Genomic DNA, 24,994 nt, shown 5'->3' with positions numbered 1-24,994 from the left:
TAACCCAATTGGGGCAGGCGGGCCGGACCCCATCTGTGCACGAATTTGTGCACTGGGCCTTTAGTATTATCATAAAAGAAAGAAATTTTGAACACTTACCATCAACACATAAAATCCATGTTATAAAATGATTATTTGCATAGTACTGAATTACAGACGTTATTTGGTAAAGATAGCCTTCAAAAAGAAATGAGTAGTGTTGCAAGTCGTTATGTGGTAAGCCTTCTACAAAGTGCAACATGAATATGGGAGACACTCTGTGGGAGAGAAAGGCAAGAGAGATCAAACAATGTACCTGGTAATACAGTGGTTCTCAACCTTCCCTAATGCCGTGACCCTTTAATACAGTTCCTCATGTTGTGGTGACCCCCAACCATAAAATTATTTTCGTTGCTACTTCATAACTGTAATTTTGCTACTGTTATGAATCATAATGTAAATATCTGATATGCAGGATGTATTTTTATTGTTACAAATTGAATTAAAGCATAGTGATTAATCACAAAAACAATATGTAATTATATATGTGTTTTCCGATGGTCTTAAGTGACCCCTATGAAAGGGTCATTCGACCCCCAAAGGGGTCTCGACCCACAGGTTGAGAACCACTGTGGTAATACAAAAGACGGTCTGGTGTTAGTGAGTCACACAGTGCTTTCAAGGCAAACCACACTAATTCTTCTTGAGCCTTAATTAAAATTGGAGAAATCTCTTTTTCACAGGCACGTAGTATCCCATTGTGTAAAAAAAAAGAAGAACTCACTCTAAGACATGGGTAATGTTTAAACCCATCTCAGAATGTGATCACTGACAGTTGGAAGCTATCATGCAATAAGACCACAGACCATTAAACAAAAATTGCTCAGTAAACCACAGTGCTGCTTCAGCTTAAAGATCTTGGGCCCTGGCCAGTGTGGCTCAGTTGATTGGGCATAGCCCTGTGCATCAAAAAGTTGCTGGTTCGATTCCCAGTCAGGGTACATGCCCAGGCTACAGGCTCAATCCTGGTAGAAGACGACAATGGAGGAAGAGGAGGAGTGAGGCCAGGGAGGGAAGACGAGGAAGAAGGTGGAGGAGGAAGGAGAAGGAAGAAGAGGAAGAAGAGGAGGAGGAAGAGGAAGAAGAGGAGGAGGAAGAGGAAGAGGAGGCAGAAGAGGAAGAAGAGGAGGAAGAAGAGGAAGAAGAAAAGAAGGGAGAAGGAGAAGGAGAAGAAGATGATCTATTGGTAACTACTTTGTAGAATCAAAGGAAAAATCCAGACCTATTGGAATTTTCTTGGCATCAAGTACCCAAATAACTGCTTTTGTTAGAGGGGATAGGTAATATGTAAAACAAAGTAACAAGCCCAAGATGTTCAAATAAATATTTAAAAACCCCAACATGCTAACATCTTCGTTATCTCAGGAAGTAGAGAGGCCCATGAAATTAAAATCTCTATTTAGGAAAAGTTTAATTTATAACTAAGTAGAAGAAAATACAACATACTGGTTAATCTACTATAAACTTCAAGATATGCATAACTTCAAAAATACATCATTACAAAAACATGGCTAGCCAGAAAAGAGAACTCAAGATGAGCCTTAAATAACTAAATTTAACAAAGCTCTCAGGATTTAAGAAAAGTTTAAGGAATATTTAAACAGCTGTCAAAACGTAGTTTGTAAAAATTTTTCAGTTGAAAATGTACTTGAATCAATGTCTAAAATACCGGTTGTTCAGACTGACAAGGACAATTTGTAAATTATCTGTTGTCAATCATTGTTAGAAAATAACGAAATCTCCAAAATTTAAGTACCTACAAATAAAAAGTCCTGCAAAACTATCCGTAACGCTCAACTCCCAATGACCTATTTCATCAATCTAAGATGCCACAGATTGTAAAATGTACCACTATAAAATAATATTGCAATTAAATTATACAATTTAGATGTATTCCCATTTCAAGTATGTTAAAATATGAAGAGTGTATCTTTGAATCAACCATCCACAGTAAAACTAAAGATATATTCTCAGAGCTGGAAAGGCAGGCTATAGGCACCTGCCTGACTCTGTAAGTACTAATATTTAGTTCTCTCTTGGTCTTATGATACTTTTTCAAGCTATCTTCTGAGGCTAGTTACTAATGTTGATCCCTAGATTTCGCAATCTCAGTAGTGTGAGTTTACACATGGAAAATGTTAAATAGGCAGCATTTCTTAATGGCATATTTAAAAAACAGTACAACTTATAAATGATGGCATCTTGGAGTCAATAAAATAAAGCATATGCCTCCTCCCCCTTTCCCAGTTTATTTTCCTTGTGGTTCCATTGAAATTTAAGTAAATATGCTTTTCAGATGACAATCCAGGATAGTGTATGACCAGACTCCTAAAGATCGTGGCAGTAATGAAAATGAGATGGTCATTTCAAGAGTTGGTGAAGCTGTGGCCTATGGCTCAGTGGTTAGAGCGTCAGGCCACAGACAAAAAGTTGCGGGTTTGCCCTAACCCAGTGGTCGGCAAACTCAGTCAACAGAGCCAAATATCAACAGTACAACGATTGAAATTTCTTTTGAGAGCCAAATTTTTAAAACTTAAACTATATAGGTAGGTACATTGTTATTAACTTAACTAGAGGCCCAGTGCACAAAAATTTATGCACTTGGGGGGGGGGGGGTTCCTCAGCCCGGCCTGTGCCCTCTCGCAGAATGGGACTCCTTGGGGGATGACCACCTGTTGGCTTAGGCCCTCTCCCTGGGGGACTGGGCCTAAGCTGGCAGTCAGCCATCCCTCTGGCAGCCTGAGAGCCCTCGGGGGATGTCCACTTGCCAGCAGGGAACAGGCCTAAGCTGCAGTCGGACATTCTTAGCGCTGCTGAGGAGGCGGGAGAGGCTCCCACCACCACCGCTGTACTGGCAGCCGTCAGCCTAGCTTGTGGCTGAGCAGAGCTCCCAATGTGGGAGCGCACTGACCACCAGGGGGCAGCTCCTGCATTGAACATCTGTCCCCTGGTGGTCAGTGTGTGTCATAGTGACCAGTCATTCCCAGTTGTTCTGCTGTTAGGGTCAATTTGCATATTACCCTTTTATTATATAGGAGTGCCTGGCCAGCCTGGGTGAGGGGCTGATGGCTGTTTTCAGTCTGGCCACAGCCCCCAGCCACCCAAGCTCCCTGTGGAGGCTGGCTAGAAGCAGATACCTGGGATTTATTTTTCTTCTATAATTGAAACTCTGTTGCCATGAGCGGAGGCCACAGCCGGCTCAGGGCAGGCGGGAAGCTTGGCTTCCTCCATCGCCCGGGCAACCAAGCCTCCTGTTTGCTCCAGCTCTGTGGATGCCTGCCGCCATCTTGTTTGGGTTAATTTGCATATAGTCGCTCTGATTGGGTGTGGCTTATGGCGTAGCGAAGGTATGGTCAATTAGCATCTTTGTCTTTTATTAGTGTAGATTAGGGTACTCCTAAGCTGGACTTTGCTAAAAACGTCCTCAGTCTGATTGAGGTAAGTTCGCTGAGGTCGACCCCTTCCAACTCTGCCATCCACACTCCTCTTGTATACTTGTTTCAGATAGATGAGTGTGGATGGGAGAGTTGGAAGGGGTCGACCTCAGTGAACATACCTCAAAACAATGTACCTCCCCTGCGCTGCGTATCCCGCGGCCCACCTGTGCCCGACCGACCGACACCCCCCACTTCTTCAAAATAGACTCTCCCAGGCCAAAAACCGACTTCTGCGCATGGGCCATGAAGTTTCAATCGCACTGTACTTGCGCGCCCGCACGTGGTATTTTGTGAAAGAGCCACACTCAAGGGGCCAAAGAGCCGCATGTGGCTCGCAAGCCGCAGTTTGCCGAACAGTGCCCTAACCAGTTTGGCTCAGTGGATAGAGCATCAACCTGTGGACTGAAGGGTCCCAGGTTCGATTCCAGTCAAGGGCATGTACCTTGGTTGTGGGCACATCCCCAGTAGGGGGTGTGCAGGAGGCAGCTGATCGATATTTCTAACTTTCTATCGCTCTCCCTTCCTCTCTGTAAAAAATCAAAAGAACATATTTAAAAAAAAAAAGTTGCGGGTTTGATTCCTGGTCAAGGGTTGCAGGTTTGATCCCCAGCCCTAATAGGGGCGCTTGCAGGAGGCAACCAATCGATGCGTCTTTCTTAAGTCAATGTTTCTCTTTCTCTCTTCTCTTCCTTCCTCCCTTCCACCCTCTCTGAAAAAAATATCCTCAGATAAGGATTAAAAAAATTTTAGAGTTGGTGAAGTAAAATTAAATCAGATTCTAAATTGGTACTCCATGTCACCACCATGCTCTGAATGGAATTCCCAAACAAGTTACTTAAAGTAGATGTGAACCCACTAAATTATCATTCATCTGATTTCCCAATGGATTCTTTTTCTAATGGGAACATATTAGAGATGTGAATTACCTGAGACAAGGTGTTCAGGGAACTTAATAACACTATTAGTTTTTAAAATGCTATAAGACTGAATTATGCATGATATCATGATAGACCTAATTACTTTTAAGTTATCCCTAAAAACTATATTAAGTTTGTTTCTAAATTCCATTAAATGCCAAAAATCAAGTTATATAAATTTCAAAGTAAAAAACTACGAAGAACTTTATAAAGACCTCGTCATTTAAGTTTTAAGTGAAATTTACACACTAGTTCCATTTATTTTTTAATACAGTAAATGTCCAAATTATAAATTTTGCTTATAAACTGACCCACTAGAAATCTAAGCACATTTCCTGCTCAAACACCATTACACCCTGCAGATACATTTCCAGATCAGAGCACAAATCTTTAATGTAAGTAAAGCAACATGTTTATGTAAAAATTATGTTGCAATGCAACCAATTAACAGATCAAACAAAATAGTAATATGAGTTTATCTTCAGTGCTGGGACTTGAAAAAAAGCATGTATAAACTCTTAGATGAAATTATAAACACCAGAAGCCTCAAGTAATTCAATGGTCCACTGCAGATGGCACACACCTACATCTGCAGCCCTTCTACCTCATCAAGGAAGAGGGCTTAAAAAAAGAAAGAAATGAGTCTCCTTTGACACTTAGATCTCAAAACTTGCACTGCAGACAGCCAAGACAGATTATGGCCTTCTGGTTGAGGACATTGCCTCTTCTTTCCCAATTTGCCCTCCCATGTGAATGCTATCATATGATAGTGAAGGACGAAAAAAGGTAATTAACTGAAAGGACAAAAAAATAAGTCATGAAAAAAATATAAATAGTTAGAAGACAAAAAGCAAACAGAAAAGTGGTAACTCAGCAGAATGGACGAAGTAATGATGCAAGTGCAACAGAGCAGGCATACTGACGAGAAGAGAACCCCTAAAAGCCTCAATGTGTAAGAGTGGTGGTAAGGCCCTGCACTAAAAACTGGCAGAGTGACAGAAAGTGTGTATAGAGCACTCTCATGCACCAGGCCCAGAGAGGAACCAGTATAGACTGAAACACTGGAGCAGAAGGATGAAAGGCAGAAGAGAGGTTTCCAAGAAAAAAAAAGGGGAGGAAGACTCAGAAGTTGTGAAGCATTCGAGTGCTTAAAAAAGTATTAATAGGCATTTGAAGAATCTGGGAAAAAAATCACAATGCATACATAAAGCAAATACAAACACAAGGCAATTAATAATTCCAGGAAAAATAAGGAGTTGTAAAAGAAATAAAACAGAACCAAGTATACTGCTTGGCTCGGGAGGGAATATATGCATATTCATAATAAACAATGAGTACTGATTTTATCCAAAATGCAATCACATAGAAAGGGAAAAGTTAGAACTGGGCCCAGATGTCGGTTAAAAGCCCTAATACTTAACTACTATAAAAGAAGATTGTATAAAGGTAGAATAAGCATACTGTTTTGAAAAGTCAAAGTAAATACTACCTAATAGGTTTAAAGTAGATGCCTGGAGATGGAATATGAGGGGCATTGCTCTTTTTTTCCTTTTTAAGTCTTGGCACTATCTGATTGGGAATTTATTACTTGGATGAAAACAAACCTTTAGAGGCCCTGACCAGGTTGTTTAGAGCATCATCCTGAGACACTAAGGTTGCAGATTTGATCCCCCGTCAGGGCATATACAAGAGTCAACTAATGAATGTATAAATAAGTGAATCAGTGATTCTCTCTCTCTCTCTCTCTCTCTCTCTCCCTCCCTCCTTCCCTTCCTCTCTCTTTAAAATCAATAAATTAAAAAAAAAAACCTGAGGGGTTTCTTGGCACATCCAAAGGCATCAGAAAAGGTAAGAATATCATTAGTTCTTTATTACATCGAATTATATCTCAAAACATTTCCTGATTGTAGAGTTAGAGATAAGGGCAACAGAAAATGAAGATTAAAGAGGATGTACACCCATGTGAGCGTACTGACAAGAGAGACAAACTACCTAAAATGGAATTAGCCTGTGAGTTTAAAGCCATGGGGCTTCTGGTGCCACTGGAAAAGGTAATTCTGACCAGTCCTCCCACTGAGGATAAATAGAAAAGCTGGCAGAACATAATAAAAGACATCTGCTTAAGGGCAGCAGAAAGCTTACAAGAGGATGAGGAATCAGCAGGCCAAGGTCTGGGCGATGGAAATTCAGACTGATGAGCCTGTAGCTCATCTCTGAATCACGAGTTCTTGAAATTAGATTAAGGAAATGCCAGAATTCTAGTGACTGCAGGCACTTGGCAGAGGAGAGAAAAAATGATGTTTAATATTCTTAAAGGGAGAAAAAGGCAAAAGAACAAAAGACAGTAGGAGAGTGGGGTCAGATAATCACCCCGAGTGTGCTCTTCATTTCACCTAGGAGACAGCTTGCTTGTTGGCCAAAGTTCCTAACAGAAAAGCATTTTAGCAATTCATAAATATGTGTTAACTCAAACTCCTGAAAAGTAGTTTGCAGTCATCACTTTCAATCCTACACATTCAAAAAAATATGTAAATCCACCTTCATTTTATTTTAAAATTAGTAAATTAATCTTAACTCACTCTTTCAATACCATTTTTCTTATTTGTGACTTATTGTTGCAATTGCTACAGGGACCAAAATGGGCAGCATTAAGTGGGTGCCACTCAGGAACAAGATCTGTAAAGGTGACCAGATTCTTCATACATCTAAAAAAAAAAAAAAAGAAGGCATAAATTCATTTACATTAAATTCATTCATGTTAATTTAAATCAATGTCTAAAATAGAAGGTACTGCCCTGGCCGGGTGGCTTAGTTATAGTTTGAGTGCAGTCTCATACACCAAAAGGTTGTGGGTTCAATTCCCTGTCAGGGTGCATACAGGAGGCAACCAATCAATGTTTCTTTCTTACAAAGATCTCCCTCCCTCTTTCTCAGAAATCAGTAAAAACATATTCTCGGGTGAGAATTAAAAAAAGAAGGTTATTAAAATAGATGGTACTTTCCTTCACTTGCTTATTCATATTTAACCTATTCCCCAAAACATATAATAAATAGGCTGATGTTGCTTCCTAACCCTGGTAAAACACGTTGTTAAGACTCTCCACATGAATTACCTATCGTCTTCCAGCTATGAGAAGAACATTTTAGAGACAGGGAGAGTTTCTCAAGAGCAGTACCACTGACATTTTGCACTGTGTACTCCTCTGTTGTGGGGACTGTCCTGTGCACTGTAGGATGTTTAGCACTGTGCCATGCTTGACCTGTGCACACTACATGCCAGTAACAGCCCCCAACTGCAGTTCCCAGGATCTCCAGACATTGCCGATTGTCCCACCCACGGCACACAAAGTCATTCCTAGTTCAGACCCACTGTCCTACGCTCTCAAATGTATTAAGAGCTGCACCCCTTGCCCTAACCAGTTTGGCTCAGTGGATAGAGTGTCGGCCTGCGGACTCAAGGGTCCCGGGTTCGATTCCGTTCAAGGGCATGTACCTTGGTTGCGGGCACATCCCCAGTGAGGAGTGTGCAGGAGGCAGCTGATCGGTGTTTCTCTCTCATTGATGTTTCTAACTCTCTGTCCCTCTCCCTTCCTCTCTGTGAAAAATCAATAAAATATATTTAAAAAAAAAAGAGCTGCACCTCTTACTCAAAAAATTCACAATCCGTCTATCAGACTGTGACTCCCAAAAACAAAAGGGGCATTTCCACATAGAGAATCAGGAATACAACTTAATTTTCTTTTTTTTTTAATCCTCACCCAAGGATATTGTTTTTATTGATTTTAGAGAGCAACATCGATCGGTTGCCTCCCGTAACCCACAACCCTCAACCTTCCAATCTACAGGATGACACTCCAAGCAACTGAGCCACCCGTTCAGGGTGATATTGTATTTTTTGGCAGCCAAAACTAATGTGACAGTAACTTAATTTTCTTGATCCTTAAAAAGTTAGAACATCAGTTGTGAAATAATTTTGTTTTCATAGGTTATACAAGTTCTAAATGTACACTTCGGCCTAAATACTTGATAGCAATAGGCATCTAAAACAATGATCTTTAAGGATGTACACTGCACCTTATCTGCATTTGATTTAATAAAAATTATTTTCAAAAGAACAATTATTTATTACCTAAGGGACATCGGCATCTGTTCTAAACAATAACAAATATTGATAAATCACAAGTGAGATAAAGATAAGCACGGGCTGATAAAACGGCAACAGCTCTCAGGGAAGCTAACACTTTAAAAGCAAAGCAGCATAAAGGGATCAACAAATGCATCAGCTGTAGTTCTACTAAATTTCTGATTCTCAAAGATAACTGTTAAGTAAAGGCTCTCATTTCTTAGTTTATAAAAGAGAATCTATCTCAGCAAAGAAGTGTTAATGCTCCATATGACATCCAACATTTCTGAGCACTGACGATGTGCAGGGCAGGGCATTATGCCAAGCACTTCTCTTTCAAACAACTCCCATAGCAGATGTTATTCTTATCCCCATTGTACAGATGAGGAAAGTAAAATGCAGAATGCACATCACATGGTAAATGACAGACCCGAGATCGGAATCCAGGGAATCTGACTCGGTAGACCACGTGTTTAACTCCAGAACATACCTTCTAAATCAAGTTAAAGCTCTTAACAGGATATTCTTCCAGCAGATTAAGTATAAGTTTTAACCCATATATATTAAAATTTATTTCATGAAATACCATTTCACTTTAGATTTTCCTCTATATCTACTTTTTAAAAAAATATATTTTTATTGATTTCAGAGAGGAAGGGAGAGGGAGGGAGAGATAGAGATATCAATGATGAGAGAGAATCATTGATTGGCTGCCACCTGCATGCCCCACACTGGGGATCAAGCTCATAACCCGGGCATGGGCCCTGACCGAAACTGAACCTAGGACCCTTCAATCCTCAGGCCGAGGCTCTATCCACTGAGCCAAACTGGCTAGGGCTCTACTTTTATTTTTAGAACAAAGGAATTAAAAAAAGAAAAGCAGAGAAAGTGGCTTCTTTCCCTTGAACTCTCAAGAGTTTACTCTATACACCTCCAAATGCATTTATCACCACATATTCAAAGTAACTTAAAGCAGCCAACAGCTCAAAGTAATTATGAAGTCACTGACCCTCTCTTACATGTTTACCTGTTATCTCCCTAACTAGTCTGAATTTGGCCAAGCCAAGTTGAGTTTCTGGCACACAGAATATATTCAATGAAAAACTGTCAAACTGAGATGTAGATTTTAGAAAAGTAGAATTGAGCTAATTTTAATCAAGCTTGTTTATATTATGTAAAATCCAGGTTGTGATTAGGGAGTTTACCACAATGAGCAAGAAAACTTAAGCCTGAATTCTACCACTTACTAGTTAGTGTGTCCCCTTGGACATCTGTTTAAATAACCGCTTTCAAGCTTCACTTTCCACATTTGCCAAGTGGGAAGAAAATCAGATAATTTATATAATCAATGATAGATCAGGAAACAAATATTTGTTCTCATACTCATTCACTTACACAAAATTATATTAAGTCCTAGGTATGAGTGAAATGCTAATTCGTATTCTATTCTAGTACTTTCGAGCTAACTGGTAAAAAAAAAAAAAAAAGTTTTCTGGTTCTATTGCTTGCATTCCCTAGGTCAGTGGTCGGCAAACTGCGGCTCGAGAGCCACATGCGGCTCTTTGGCCCCTTGAGTGTGGCTCTTCCACAAAATACCACGTGCGGGCGCGCATGTACAGTGTGATCGAAACTTCGTGGCTCATGCACAGAAGTCGGTGTTTTGTGGAAGAGCCACAGTCAAGGAGCCAAAGAGCCGCATGTGGCTCGCGAGCTGCAGTTTGCCGACCACTGCCCTAAGTCATTCTCTCGTAGACTACTCTCAACTGATCCTGAAATATATAAAAATAATCTCAATTTAGATAATAAACATCTAAGTAACATTTTCTTCTCATTTTAACAAATAATTTTGAAAGACTTCAAATTTTCTAATTTACCAAGTAGGTGAGTTTAAGAAATAAGAAAAGGATTTATCTCTATTAGAAAATTTTGAATAAATGACTAACAAAACCAGTTTGGTAATCTTCTCAACCTTCAGCTAGCAACTTTCTCATATATTGACAAAGTGAGGGTATCCTGTCTGATGGAAACTTTCTCTCCCTATAACACCTCTTCTAAAACCTAATCTTCTGCATTATGTGGTACGTGTGTGGAAGCAAAAGAATCCTGCAGTTGCTTTCTTCTCCAGCCTCCTCCTAAGTACTAATCACAGGGCCATGTACACCAACCATGACCCCTCCAATAGGTGGCAGGGAAGTGGAAAGTATAGCTGACAGAGTACATGGAGGATTCTGGGGCTGGCTGGTCTTTCAGGGACTAAGGTTAGGTACAGGAAAGCACCTACTACCTCTGAGAGCTGCTGCCAAACTCTGGGAGACCAAAATAAGTTTCCATGATATTAAAAACAAACAAAAACCTGGTCTCTATCAGAAGAGTAAACAAAAACACAGTTTCAAGGGGTTCTGAGAGGTAGTATTACTCAGCAGGGAATTCACAAAGGATTGGAGAGGATGGTTCTACTTTTCCCATTTGTCCCACTCACCACTGAAAACCTTAAGCAAACTCCCACTCGTAATCTATCAAACCATGGGTTTTCTTCCAGTTTAAAGCAGCAAGCAAATTGCAGTTTCTGGGGCTCGAATTCTTCCTTTTAACCTTAGTGGTAGAGAGACTTCAAGATAGGGTGGGAAGTTTTATCAAGGGTAGAAGGAGCCATCGAGAAAGAGGTGTTGTAAGTGGAAACAAGCTTTATTCAAATTTGATTACTTAAAACCATTTTCAATAGAATGAATCCATTTAAAAAAAAAGAAAAACGAACCTGTTTTGATACTTGTGTCCACACTGTGAACATTCAAAGTTCCAAGAAAAAGAGTACGTGAAGAGCTTTTCAATGCAGGCTTCTATTCTTAGGAGCAGGGGAAATGCAATCACAGGGCTTTCCATGTCACCTTCAAAAAGAAAAGGAAAAATGATTGCTCATAATGAACCAAAAACAGTAAATCCAAATTATGAACCTGTTGTCTTTTCTCACTATACCTGGCCCAACTGTGAATAACATACTCTGCCATATATTCATATTCACATGTGACAGAGTATGCTATTCACAGTTGGGCAAGGGTAAGTTCTTAAAGCATTTTTCTAAAAAAAAAAAAGTCCATAATAGCCTGGCTGGTATGGCTCCCTGGTTAGAGTGTCAGCGCCAGCACTTAAGGGTCTCGGGTTTGATTCAGGGTCAAGGGCAGTACCTTGGTTGCAGGTTCAATCCCCGGGCAGGGGCATGTGCAGGAGACAACCAATCAATGTGTGTCTCTCACATTGATGTTGCTATTTCTTTCTCTCTCTCTCTCTCTCTCTCTCTCTCTCTCTCTCTCTCTCTCCCCCCGCCCCTCCATCTCTCTAAAAAGTCAATGGAAAAAAATATCCTCAGGTGAGGATTAACCAAAAAGTAAAAACATAAAAAAAGTCCACAATAAAGATTTAATTATCACTTCAGTCTCTTTCATTTTTCTTGGTGGACATGTATGAACACTCCTTAAAGCAAGACACAAAAGATCCACACTATCTTCTCAAATCGTCTTAGCTTTTCTCAGGAAGAAAAAATTCCTCAGAGCTATAATTACTCTAGGCAGTGGTTCTCAACCTTCCTAATGCCGGGACCCTTTAATACAGTTCCTCATGTTGTGGTGACCCCCAACCATAAAATTATTTTCGTTGCTACTTCATAACTGTAATTTTGCTACTGTTATGAATCATAATGTAAACATCTGATGTGCAGGATGTATTTTCATTGTTCGCGACCCATAGGTTGAGAACCGCTGCTCTAGAGTATTATAAAAACAAAATAAATATATGTCAACGGTTTGCTACAGATATTAAAAATAATATAACTGGTAAACCATGGTAGAATAATGTCAGAGTTGGATAAAAGCATTTAGAAGCCGTTTCTATTCTGATTTTCTTGTTCTCCATGTGGCAAGAGCATGACAGACACAAGTAAAAGGACCAGTCTCAAATCTCCTTACTGACCACTCTTCTGACGTTCGACCCAGGAACCAAAGAGGTTGCTGGTTCGATTCCCAGTCAGGGCACATGCCCGGGTTTGCAGGCTCAATCCCCAGTAGCAGTGTGCGCAGGATCTTCTCTCATTGATGTTTCTACACTGAGTGGCCAGATTATTATGACCAGCCAGAATATTATGACCACCCCATCAGTACAATGAAGTGAATTAGTTATGCAAATAATAATAATAAAACCTTGAGAATATTTGCTTAGGAAGTTTTCAATATTCAGTATTTTTGGAAGTGTCCATGAAATACTGATGGGGTGGTCATAATAATCTGGCCACTCAGTGTATTTCTCTATACCTCTCCCTTCCTCTCTCTCTCAAAATCAATAAAAGCATATTTAAAAAACAAAAAGACTAGCAAAAATCTGAATTTTGTTGTCATTAAAACAAAAACTGAACCATGAATACTATCTTCCAATGTGGAGATCAGCAAGCAAGTTAAATAGGATTTACATTTCCCCTTACATTCCTTCTCCAATGGGTTTTTCTCCTGCTTGTCCTCAGGGGAGCTTAGATGCTAGAAAAAAATCTGAGTTCTTCCATCCCCTCCTTCCCCTGGGACAGTCTTACATTCAGTTCTCCTCTCAGCCTGGAACCACACCTGGAAGAGTCACCTTAGCAAGACCAAAAGGCAGAACAGTAATAGCTGTTATTGCCTAAACATAATCTATAAATATCAGAAGTTACAAAGGCTATATAATAGTCACCTTTGTGGTATAGTCCCGCTGCTATTTTTGCACAAAAACAAAGTCAAAACAAATTTTTTTAAAATTGATTTCAGAGAGAAAGGGAGAGGGCGAGAGAGATAGAAACATCAATGATGAGAGAGAATCACTGATCAGCTGCCTTGGGCATGCCCCACACTGGGGATGGAGTTCGAAACCTGGGCATGGGCCCTGACCGGGAATTGAACCATGACCCCCCTGGTTCATAGGTCGACGCTCAACCACTGCGCCACACCAGCCAGGCAAAACAAAGTATTTTTATAAATAGAAATAAATACAAATCAATCTCCTAAAATGAACATATGCAACACCACACGTGTTAACAGTATGCCGTATAGCATGAGTCTTTAATTAGTTCTCAGCCTTTAAATGCTTACTCTATTGTAACTAAAGATAAATTTAAAAAGTAAATAATTTACATTTCATAATGACAACATAAAATCTTCAAATCTAAAAATACATAAAGTTCTCAATGAATCAAAATACAAAAAAGCTCAAAACACATTCTTAAATAAATTGTGGGGTCAAAGATCATTTTAGGTAATTTCTATAGCTTCTAAATTTATCTTATTTTTCCTTTGATTATAAATTTTATGGAAATGAAATATAAAGCAACCTACTAGAGAACACATAATACCAGTGAAAATTCCAATTTTTATAACCTCCTGCCTAAATCAGTTAAGTGGTTTTTCTTTGCCTTTAATAACCTAATACCAACTCCTACCCAACTATTTCATTTGCCGTGATGCAAACCTTTCAGTGACTTTGCTGTCTAAGGATTCAAGTTTTTTCTTCTGTTAATTGTTCATTAACATCTTCTGATCACTTTTTTAACTAATGCACAAGAGTTCTTTATGAGATATGCTGGATATTGTTTTTTTGCTCTATCTTTTACCAGAGGCTTTAAACTTTAATGTAATCATATCTACAATCTTTTATGTATCTTATTTAAGAAATGCTTCCCCAGTGAATGATAAAATATTCACCTATATATTTTTCTAAAGTTTTATAATTCCGCTTTTCAAGTTTAGCTTTTTAAACATGCTGAAGTTTCTTTCTGATTATGGTGTCAAGTAGGGATCCAACCCAACTTTCCCCTGTATCAAGAACCAATTGATGCCTTTTCTTTCCTACGTATCTGCATCACTGCCTCCCTAACGGTATCAAGTAACCAAAAGGAGAGGGTCCTGATCTGGGCTATTCTGTTCTACTAGAGGCCTGGTGCACAAAATTCATGCGGGCAGGGGTGGGGGGGGGGATGTCCCTCAGCCTGGCCTGCACCCTCTCCAATCTGGGACCTCTCGGACATCCCTCTCACAATCCGGGACCACTGGCTCCTAACTGCTTGCCTGCCTGCCTGCCTGATTGCCCCTAATTGCCTCTGCCTGCCAGCCTGATGCCCCTAACTGCTCTCCCCTGCCGACCTGATCGCCCCTAACTGCCCTCCTCTGCTGGCCTGATCGCCCCTAACTGCCCTCCCTTGTCGGCCTGATCGCCTCACTGCCCTTCCCTGCCGACCTGATCGCCCCTAACTGCCCTCCTCTGCTGGCCTGATCGCCCCTAACTGCCCTCCCTTGCTGGCCTAATCGCCCCTCACTGCCCTCCCCTGCCAGCCTGATTACCCCTAACCACCTACCTCTGCCTCAGCCCCTGCCACCATGGTTTTGTCTGGAAGATGCCCGGTCTAATTAGCATATTACCCTTTTATTAGTATAGATTATTAGTATAGATTGGTCTGTCTATCCTTATGCTGGAACATGCAGACTAAATTACTCTGTTAACTTACACAAAAGTAAGTAGAAACCATAATATTAGCTCTTTCTTAGAAACAAACAACAAAAAAGGAATACAGACATTAGAGCAGTGGTTATCAACCTTCTGGCCCTTTAAATACAGTATCTCAGTGACCCAACCATAAAATTATTTTCGTTGCTACTTCATAACTGTAATGTTGCTACTGTTATGAATTGTAATGTAAATATCTGATATGCAGGATGGTCTTAGGCGACCCCTGTGAAAGGGTCGTTCGACCACCAAAGGGGTCGCGACCCACAGGTTGAGAACCGCTGCATTAGAGGGAAAGAAAACACTAAACTGAAGACAGTAATTACCTTTGTGAGGAGGTAAGGAAAAACTGGGGAAGAGTACAAGGGGGCCTGAGTTGTATTTGTAATGCTATATTTCTTAAACTGTGGGGAGGGAGAACAGAGGATAATTTACAGTGTGTTTTTCAAAAACAATAATGAAAGTGATAATGTGGCTAATCTTAAAAATTTAAACAAAATTCAGGGTCAGAACAAATTCTATTCTTTCTTTGGTACTTTAAAATACACATTAATATTCAGAATGAGAAATCACATGGTAAGATTTTATAGTACTCTCTGAAGCAAAGATTAGATTTCATTAGTTAGATCATAACTATAATGTAGCACCTAGCACTGATGAATGAGTAGTAAGATCACAAATGAGAGGGGGCTCGCCTAATTGCTATCATTGCACAAATAATCCTTTAAAAATCCCTTCTTTGTAAGAAAGAAAATCAGGCCCAAGGTGGCGGTGAGCAAGATTCAACTTTGTTCCAAACATAATTATCAGGGATAAGGGTGATGATTCAGACTGGGGAAGAAGCCACTCTTTAATTCAACTGGAACCTGGAGTGTGGACCCTGAATAAAACATCTCAGGTCATGCTAGGAGGGAAATGATACTTGCAAAATGCAACATGGGAGCCCCACAAGTCTGTACTCTGGTGATCTTAGGAAAGACTCCTTGAAATGAGTGTTCACTCAACAGATCAGTATTTGAGGTGAAGAAGACAGCTGACTACTAAGGAGTCTGGGGAAAATGTTAGGGTGATAGAACATTCCATATCTTGATTATTGTCATGGTTACACAACTGTTTACATATAAAAAGTGATCAACAAATCAACAAATGACAGTTGGCGATGAGGATGTGGAGAAAAGGGAACTGCTGGTGGGAATACAGACTGGTGCAGCCACTGTGAAAAACAGTATGAAGTTTCCTCAAAAAATTAAATATGGAACTGCCATTTGACTCAGTGATCCCACTTCTAGGAATATATCCTAAGAACCCCAAAATAGCCCTAGCCAGTTTGGCTCAGTAGATAGAGCATTGGCCTGTGGACTGAAGGGTCCCGGATTTGATTCCAGCAAGGGTACATGCCCTGGTTATGGGCTCGATCCCTAGTGGGCTGCGTGCAGGAGGCAGCCGATCAATGATTCTCATCACTGATGTTTCTAACTCTCTCTCCCTTTCCCATCCTCTCTGAAATCAATAAAATATATTTAAAAAACACACACAAAACACCAATCTGAAAGAATATATGCGCCCTATGTTCATAGCAGCGCAATTAACAATAGCTATGATCTGGAAACAGCCCAGGTGCCCATCAGCAGATGAGTGGATAAAAAAGCTATGGTACATTTACATCATGGAATACTATGCAACAGTAAAAAAGAAGGATCTCCTACCCTTTGAAGCAGCATGGAGGGACCTGGAGAGTATTATGCTAAGCGAAATAAGTTAGTCAGAGAAACACAAGTATCACATGATGTCATTCATATGTGGAATCTAATGACAAAATAAACTGATGACAAAACAGATCCAGAGACATAGAAATGTAGAACAGGCTGTCAAATCTCAGAGGAAAGACTGGGGTAGGTGGGTGGGTGGAAAGAGATCAACCAAAGAACTTGTATGCATATATAGACATAGACAATAGTGTAGTGAAGGCCTAGGGCAGCCGTGGGCAAACTACGGCCCGCTTGAAATGAATAAAACTAAAAAAAAAAAAAAAAAAGACCGTACCCTTTTATGTAATGATGTTTACTTTGAATTTATATTAGTTCACACAAACACTCCATCCATGCTTGTGTTCCGGCCCTCCAGTCCAGTTTAAGAACCCATTGTGGCCCTCGAGTCAAAAAGTTTGCCCACCCCTGGCTAGGGGGTGGTGGGGAGGACTAGAAAGGGTCAATGGGGAAAAAAAGAGGACATATGTAATACCTTCAACAATAAAGATTTTTTTAAAAAACCACAAAACTATGATATGACAAAATAAGTCCAGAAGCATAAATGCATGGAACAGACTAACAGAACTCAAAGGGGAGGAAGATTGGGGGGTGGAGAGGGGAGGATAGGAAGAGATTAACCAAAAAACTTGCATACATATATGCATAGCCCTTGGATACAGAAAGTAGTGTGGTGAAGGCCTGAGATGGGTAGGGGCTGGGTGGAGGGGGACCAAGGGGAGAAAAATAGAGGACATCTGTAATACTGTCAACAATAAAAAATAAAAAATAAAAAGGGTGTTACTGTTATACTTTGATAAAAAGAAAAAAGAATAATCATCCCATCTGAGACCCCACCTAATGATAAATTAGAACCCTTTAGATCTAGAGGAGGCAATACCAAAGACTTGGCATATTGAAAATCAGTTTATTATTAAAACAGAATAAACTCTTATCTATATGAGTTCATGAAAAACGAGATAGTAAAACTAGGGGACAAAACTGTGAAACAAAGTAGGAGATACTATCATGCAAAAAAAGCACTGCTTCAGATACAATATCTGGTTCTGATAAAATAAATGTACTTACTGAGAGAAAAACTTGAAGTCATTGGTGTTTTACATAATTTAATAATGGGTAATATACTAATAGGGGTACCATATATTCTGCTTCTATAATACAATAAAAGAGTTTAACAAGGATAAATAGAAATAAAAGACATCCCCCTCAAACAAACAAACAAATCATTACAGCTCCTCTTTACAAAAACATTTAGAAAAGCCCAGAGATGTACTAGTAGTGCCCTTGCTCCATACTGCTGCAAGCCAAAAGCCAATAAAGGACAAAGCAGGTCTTATTCTTGTACCCTATTTTAAAGTTAAGGGAGTGTCCCCAAAAGGTCATCAGCATATTTCTCTTCATATCCCACTGGCAAAAACTGTATCATCTGTCCATTTCTAAACTAATCACTGGCAGATAAAGTAGAATTACTCTGGTTGGTTTAGACCACAGATTCTCAACCTTGTTCACCTGTAAGAGTCATGTGATTTCTAAAATTCCTGATTCCTGAGCTCCATCTTGAGATTATTTAATTGGCCCCTAACACTATTGTTAAATTCCTTAGGTGCTTTTGAATGCATAGACAGTGCTGAAAATGCTGAACAGCCTACTGGGGGAAAGTACTGAATAAACAATCAGGGTACCCGAGTCTTCACCTGTTTCTGAGACCAGCATCCACTCTATGGTGAAACACAACCTGCATATTTATATGGACCAGCTCTGCCCCGATCATTTAACCAGTCGTCAATTCCTAAATGAAACCACTCAGATTCTTTCCCCCAAGAATCTGGATCATTAAAGTAATAAAACAGTATTATATTTCTTTATGATGTAAGTTTTTCTTTATGGTAGATGAGTTATACAGTTAAATTACACAAATTTACTTACCTAATGTGCACCCAAGCTGAGGCTGAATCCTGATAAAAATCTTACTTCTGACGTCATTCAGACAGGTCTCTATCTCTGCAAATACTGCAATAAGTTTTGTAAAATCTCTATCTAAAAATAAAATACAGAAGATTATCAATTTCTCCTCAACCTATATCTTTTCAAGAAAATTAAGACACTGCCAAGAATGAAAGTTTATCAGGAAATAAATTTTGCATAGACAAAATGCAAAACACAAAAATTTCTTAATTCTTCCTCCCCTCTTTGTGGTATATCATATATTTCCTCAAACACAATTCAAAGTAATGCAGCTCAAACAAATTAATTACAACCAATTATAAAAACAATTATTCTGTAAAAGAGTAATACAAGATTAAAATATAAAAATACAATTAATTTAATATTTAAGTCAAAACTTAAACAGGAGTTGCTGCTCTTCTGTAACAATTACTTGAAGAATGGTCACTGAGTCAGTATTGGGGTTCCTGTAATAACAGAAAACAGGAACAGAGAAAAGACAAAAGAAAAAATGCTTGTGAAAAATTGAATTTTAAAAATTGTGACAAACAAAAAAAAAAAAAAAAACATCGCAATGCAATTGGTGTTATCTCAAGCTTCATAATACTCACAGGACACAATGCTCCCAGGTCTCAATGTTCAACAGAGGCCACTGATGGCATCTTTTCCACAAACTGTGAGACAAAACTCAACTTGAACCTCTTTACAAATTAAAGGGAAATAAAATAGTATTACCAACCTTTAACTGCATCCAAGTGACTGGCGTGCAGAAGCTTACTAGCTTGATTATACTTTGTGAACAACTGCCAGAACAGAGATTCCTCTTTAGAGCACAGGTCCGTCATCACTACCTTTTTTACCACTTCCAAGTGCACCAATAGTGACAGGAGACAGTCTAACCAACAGAGGGCATCAGAATTTTTCCATTGAACACATGAAGTCTGACAAAATGGTATACATCTGTTCTCCTGTGGCATTTCCAGTTCAGATGTGCCTCCTTCATTTTGAAGAGCAGTCTCTCCAGTTCCAGAAATATCAACTGCAGTAGCATCTTCTTCAGCAGCCAAGTCAGTAACAGCAGCTTCCAAAATCTCATCCGGTCCCAAGAAATCAGCAGCCTTAACTGGGCTCTGCTGACCACTGTGCAGTGAGTCAGGTAAGTCTGATGAGGTTTCCTCGTATGCTTCTCCATTATGTTTGCTGTTCAAAACTTGTTCACCATCAATAACAATATCACTTTTAATCTTTTTGGAATTTGCTAAAGAAGGTGAATCTTTATAGCTGATTTCCAAGAGCTTTCTTTTTTGAGGCTTATTTGGAGCAAGATCTTCCAAATCAGGAGAAATTAAGTTATTAAATGATTTAGAGCCCAAAGGATAGATGCACTAGGAAGAAAAAATAAAACGATAAAACTACAAAAATTCAAATAAGCTCAAATTTTACTTTACTGTTTCTAAGTCATTAAAAATATGTAGAAAACTTTAGCATTAATTTGACATGAGAGGGTATAATATAACCAATCTAAATTTGAAGGAACTAGGGATAAACAACTATTTAATTAAAATTTTGGTTCCCAAAGAATAATTTTTCTTATTCTTAGGTTAAACTAATAAGGAAAATATGTATTCTTTTGTCTCAATAAAAAGCTGTCAAGTAAATTTAAAAATTTCAACAGTGTATTATGAGTGTTATTCTTTTTGGGACAGGTAAACTGAGTAGCACTAAAAATGAGAAAAGTATTTTCAAATATAAGTTGCATGGAGTAATTTGTTTCTTAATTTTGAAACTGAATATTAATCTGAGAGTAATAAGAACATCAATTTTACATCCTTATTGTGTTTAAGGGTCAAACTGGCTGATTTTAATGACTTCATTAAATCTCACAGAACATTAACAGAATTTCAGCCCAACAGCAACAGTGTAAACAAGCCACTAAAATAACCAATGAATTTCCCCTAAGTTTGAAAACCAGCAAAGTATTTTATTAGACAAACTAGAGGCTCGGTGCATGAAATTCATGCACTTGGGGGGGGGGGGGGGGGTGTCCCTCAGCCCAGCCTGCACCCTCTCCAATCTGGGGCCTCTCGGACATCCCTCTCACAATCCAGAACTGCTGGCTCCTAACCGCTAGCCTGCCTGCCTGCCTGATTGCCCCTAACCGCTTCTGCCTGCCTGCCTGCCTGATCATCCCCTAACCACACCCCTGCCAGCTGATTGCCCCCAACTGCCCTCCCCAACTGGGCGGGTCACCCCCAACTGCCCTCCCCTGCAGGCCCGGTTGCCCCCAACTGCCCTCCCCTGCTATCTGGGTCACTCCCAATTGCCCTACCCTGCAGGCCCGGTCCCCCTCAACTGCCCTCTCCTGCTGGCCTGCTTGCTCCTAACTGCCCTCCCCTGCTGGCCGGATTGCCCCTAACTGCCCTCCCCTGCTGGCCGGATTGCCCACAACTGCCCTCCCCTGCCAGCCATCTTGTGGAGGCCATCTTTTGACTATTTGGGGGCGACCATCTTTGTGAGGGTGTGATGGTCAATTTGCATATTACCTTTTTATTATGTAGGATGTTTTATATTTGACTGGTCCTAATCTCCTGGTCTTCCCCCTAATCTTCCTCTCCCCAAAGCCTTCTCATCTTAGTAACTGGCAACTCCATTATTCCAATCATTTAAGCCAAAATTCTGGGAATCATCCATGATTTCTCCCTCTCCTATCATGTATCCCAACCTTTCAGCAATTCCTTTTGGCTCCACTTTTAAACATATACAGAATCCAATCATACCTCATCACCTTGGTCATACTTGGTCCCCCTGAAATATTGCACCTGCCTTCCAGCTAGTCACCCCGCTTCAGGTCTTGCCCATGACCTATTATTTTCAACACAGCAGCCACTGTGATCCTTTTAACATGTAAGTCAGATTATCATCCAGAGATGTTAAAATGGCCTATAAAGACCTTACTTGGTCTAGCCCCCTCTCCATTATTTTTCAGACCCATATCCTATGACTGCTCATGTACTCAGATTCAGCTCTGGTGTTTCCTTGCAGTGGCACAAATATAGACAGGCAGCCTCCACTCTCTGGGCCTTCCTTATACCTGTGACTTCCCCTGCCTGCGAGGCTCGTTCCTCTTCATCTTTCAGGTCTTTGCTCAAATGTTACTTTCTCAAGAAAGAGTTTCCTTTACCATACTATTTAAAATTGAGATCTCCCCATTCCTTGAAATTCAGTCCCTGTGGCTTTATTTTTCTCCACAGCACTTTTCTTCTTCTTTTTAAAAAATAATCCTCACCCAAGCCCAGCTGGCATGGCTCAGTGATGAGCATCATGGTTCGATTCCCAGTCAGGGCACATGCCCAGGTTTCAGGCTCGATCCCCAGTGTGGGGCATGCAGGAGGCAGCCGATCAATGATTCTCTCAGCATTGATGTTTTCTTTCTTTCTTTCTTTCTTTCTTTCTTTCTTTCTTCTTCTTCTTTCTTTCTTTCTTTCTTTCTTTCTTTCTTTCCTCTCTCTCTCTCTCTCTCTCTCTCCCTCCCTCCCTCCCCCCCCCCTCCTTTCTAAAATCAATAAAAATAATAAATAATCCTCACCTGAGAGAAAAAACATGGACCAGCTGCCTCCCATACACAACCCAACCAGGGAACAAACCCACAACCTAGGTATGTGCCCTGACCAGAAGTGACCCTGCAATCTTTTTGGTTTAAGGGATGACACTCCAACCAACTAAGACATCCAACTGGCACTTCTCTGCAGCACTTTTCACCAGCTCACACAAAAAATATATACTTTACTTGTTTATTTTCTTCCCCACTCTAGAACATAACTTCCTTGAGAGCAAGAAATTCTGTTTTACTCATTGTACCCTAGCATATGAAACAATGCCAACAAGGTGATGCTCAAAAAAAATATTTATCAAATAAATGCAAAAACAATTTATCCCTAATTGTAAGAATGCCTGGGATTTTTTTCAAGTTGTATCCAGCAAAGTATCTATCACCAACAGTGTGCTTAATCTAGTATATTCCAAAGTTGGCTAATCATTAGACTCACCCTCAAAAGTTATAAAACTACAGAATTCTAGGTCAATTCTACTTTATAAGCATCTGGGGATGAGACCCAGGAATTTCTAAAAAGCACTCCAGGTAATTCTGACTGCTAGCTTACCTGGAATAAAAGAATCTGAAATAGAAGACTGTGTTCCAATCACAGCTCTGCCGCTTTATGGAGATCTTGAGTTCCTAAACTCTCTGCCCCTGTTTTCTTATTCACAAAATAGAAACACCTACCTTGCAAAGTTTTGAGAATTAAATTTGTAATAACAGTTTCATAACTGTCAAATACAATAAAATATAGAGTATTATGGAGTTAAGCAAGTTCAAGTTGTACCACAGATATAAATTACAATTAATCCTAAAAGATATTTAGAACCTTAAGTACATAACATGTAGAGATTAATAACTTTTTAAATAAGTCCCAAAGTTAATAAATCAAAGTGAAGAGAGATTAACTACAACAGCTAACAAGCCCCCACAAATGTTAAAAAAAATAAATCTTGAAATATATTTTTTCCTCTCACAAGTCTAATAACAGTAAAAACAAACATCTTCTTGCAATAATTCAAGAAACCAAGTGGTTTCCTAAAATAGAAAATATTTAAGAGTACTAGACAGATTTAGAAATTCTGATTATCTAAATATTAAAAATGTACAGTAGATGCTGAAACCGGTTTGGCTCAGTGGATAGAGCGTCAGCCTGCGGACTGAAAGGTCCCAGGTTCGATTCCGGTCAAGGGCATGTACCTGGGTTGCGGGCACATCCCCAGTGGGAGATGTGCAGGAGGCAGCTGATCGATGTTTCTCTCTCATCGATGTTTCTAACTCTCTCTATCTCTCTCCCTTCCTCTCTGTAAAAAACCAATAAATATATTTAAAAAAAAATGTACAGTAGAAAAAGTATAAAATGAACACTAATGTAAAATTGAAGAAAAAAAGCAAAAGGCCAAAACCTCAATACTATCTAAAATTAATACTTTACCCTAGTTCAGTGTTTGGCAAACTGCGGCTCGAGAGCCACATGCGGCTCTTTGGCCCCTTGAGTGTGGCTCTTCCACAAAATACTACGTGCGGGCACGCATGTACAGTGCGACTGAAACTTCGCGGCTCATGCGCAGAAGTCGGTATTTTGTGGAAGAGCCACAGTCAAGGGGCCAAAGAGCTGCATATGGCTCAAGAGCCGCAGTTTGCTGACTACTGCCCTAGCTGGTTTGCTTCAGTGGATAGAGTGTCGACCTGCGGACTGAAGGATCCCAGGTTCAATTACAGTCAAGGGCACATGTCAGGGTTGCGGGCTTGATCCCCACTGGGGGGTGTGTAGGAGGCAGCTGATTGATGATTCTCTTTCATCATTGATGTTTCTCTCTCTCTCCCTCTCCCTTCCTCTTTGAAATCAATAAAAATATATTTTTAAAAAATAAAAAAATAAATAAAATTAATACTCTAATATTAATACTTTAGCCCCAGCTGGCATGACTCAGTGGTTGAGCATCAGACCTAGGAACCAGAAGATCATGGTTTGATTCCCAGTCAGGGCACAGGCCCAGGTTTCGGATTCGATCCCCAGTGTGAGGCACGCAGGAGGCAGCTGATCAATGATTCTCTCTCATCATTGATGTTTCTATCTCTCTCTCCCTCTCCCTTCCTCTCTGGAATCAATAAAAATAATTTTTAGAAAAGATAAAATTAATACTTTACCTGTAGATCCTCACACAAATAGACAGATTCCTGAAAACTAATTCGGTAAGTCTTTAAGGTTTTTAACTTTCCCTTCTCTCTACAAGCAGGGCAATACCCATCTGACAGGATGTTAGCAGAATCATAATTCTAAAAGAGAAATAAAGTAAATTAAAATATAGACATTACTAGATAGTACCAAATTACAAAATGTTAAGTGGAAAAGCAACCAGAAAAGAATTACAACTTTCACCCCTAAGTATCCTGGCATGATATTTTCAACATGGCAAATAAAAAAAATGCATACAGGCCTTAAATGTAGTTATTAATCCAAAAAGAATATATTGTTATTTTAAATATTAAGTTTTAAGTGTTAAAAATAATGTTTTACTTGCAAGAAAAAAGGTAATGTCAATTGTAAGGGAAAATGCATGTTCCATATTTTCAAAGAATAGTAAACCATAAAGTCTGTATAATTTCTATTTTCATATGTTAATAAAACACAGAGAGGTAAATACATTAAAACAATC

The 24,994-nt window shown here is 39.6% G+C and overlaps 1 protein-coding gene across 3 annotated transcripts in view; it reads right to left on the bottom strand.

Moving 5' to 3' along the window:
• The window catches only part of USPL1 (ubiquitin specific peptidase like 1), a 33,156-nt gene that overhangs the window by 4,434 nt on the left and 3,728 nt on the right, over positions 1-24,994 (bottom strand). For all 3 annotated transcript variants that reach the window (XM_023751122.1, XM_014452875.2, XM_023751123.1), the window contains 6 exons: positions 24,486-24,614; positions 19,479-20,124; positions 18,722-18,832; positions 11,272-11,401; positions 6,973-7,098; positions 100-257 (listed from right to left, as the gene is read on the bottom strand). In XM_023751122.1, the coding sequence (XP_023606890.1) occupies positions 100-257; positions 6,973-7,098; positions 11,272-11,401; positions 18,722-18,832; positions 19,479-20,124; positions 24,486-24,614 (1,300 nt within the window). The remainder of the gene's footprint in view (positions 1-99; positions 258-6,972; positions 7,099-11,271; positions 11,402-18,721; positions 18,833-19,478; positions 20,125-24,485; positions 24,615-24,994) is intronic.

Source organism: Myotis lucifugus, unplaced genomic scaffold (genome assembly GCF_000147115.1).
Source record: "Myotis lucifugus unplaced genomic scaffold, Myoluc2.0 scaffold_19, whole genome shotgun sequence".
NCBI classification, from domain to species: Eukaryota; Metazoa; Chordata; class Mammalia; order Chiroptera; family Vespertilionidae; genus Myotis; species Myotis lucifugus.
This window is presented reverse-complemented; position numbering and strand designations above follow the sequence as displayed.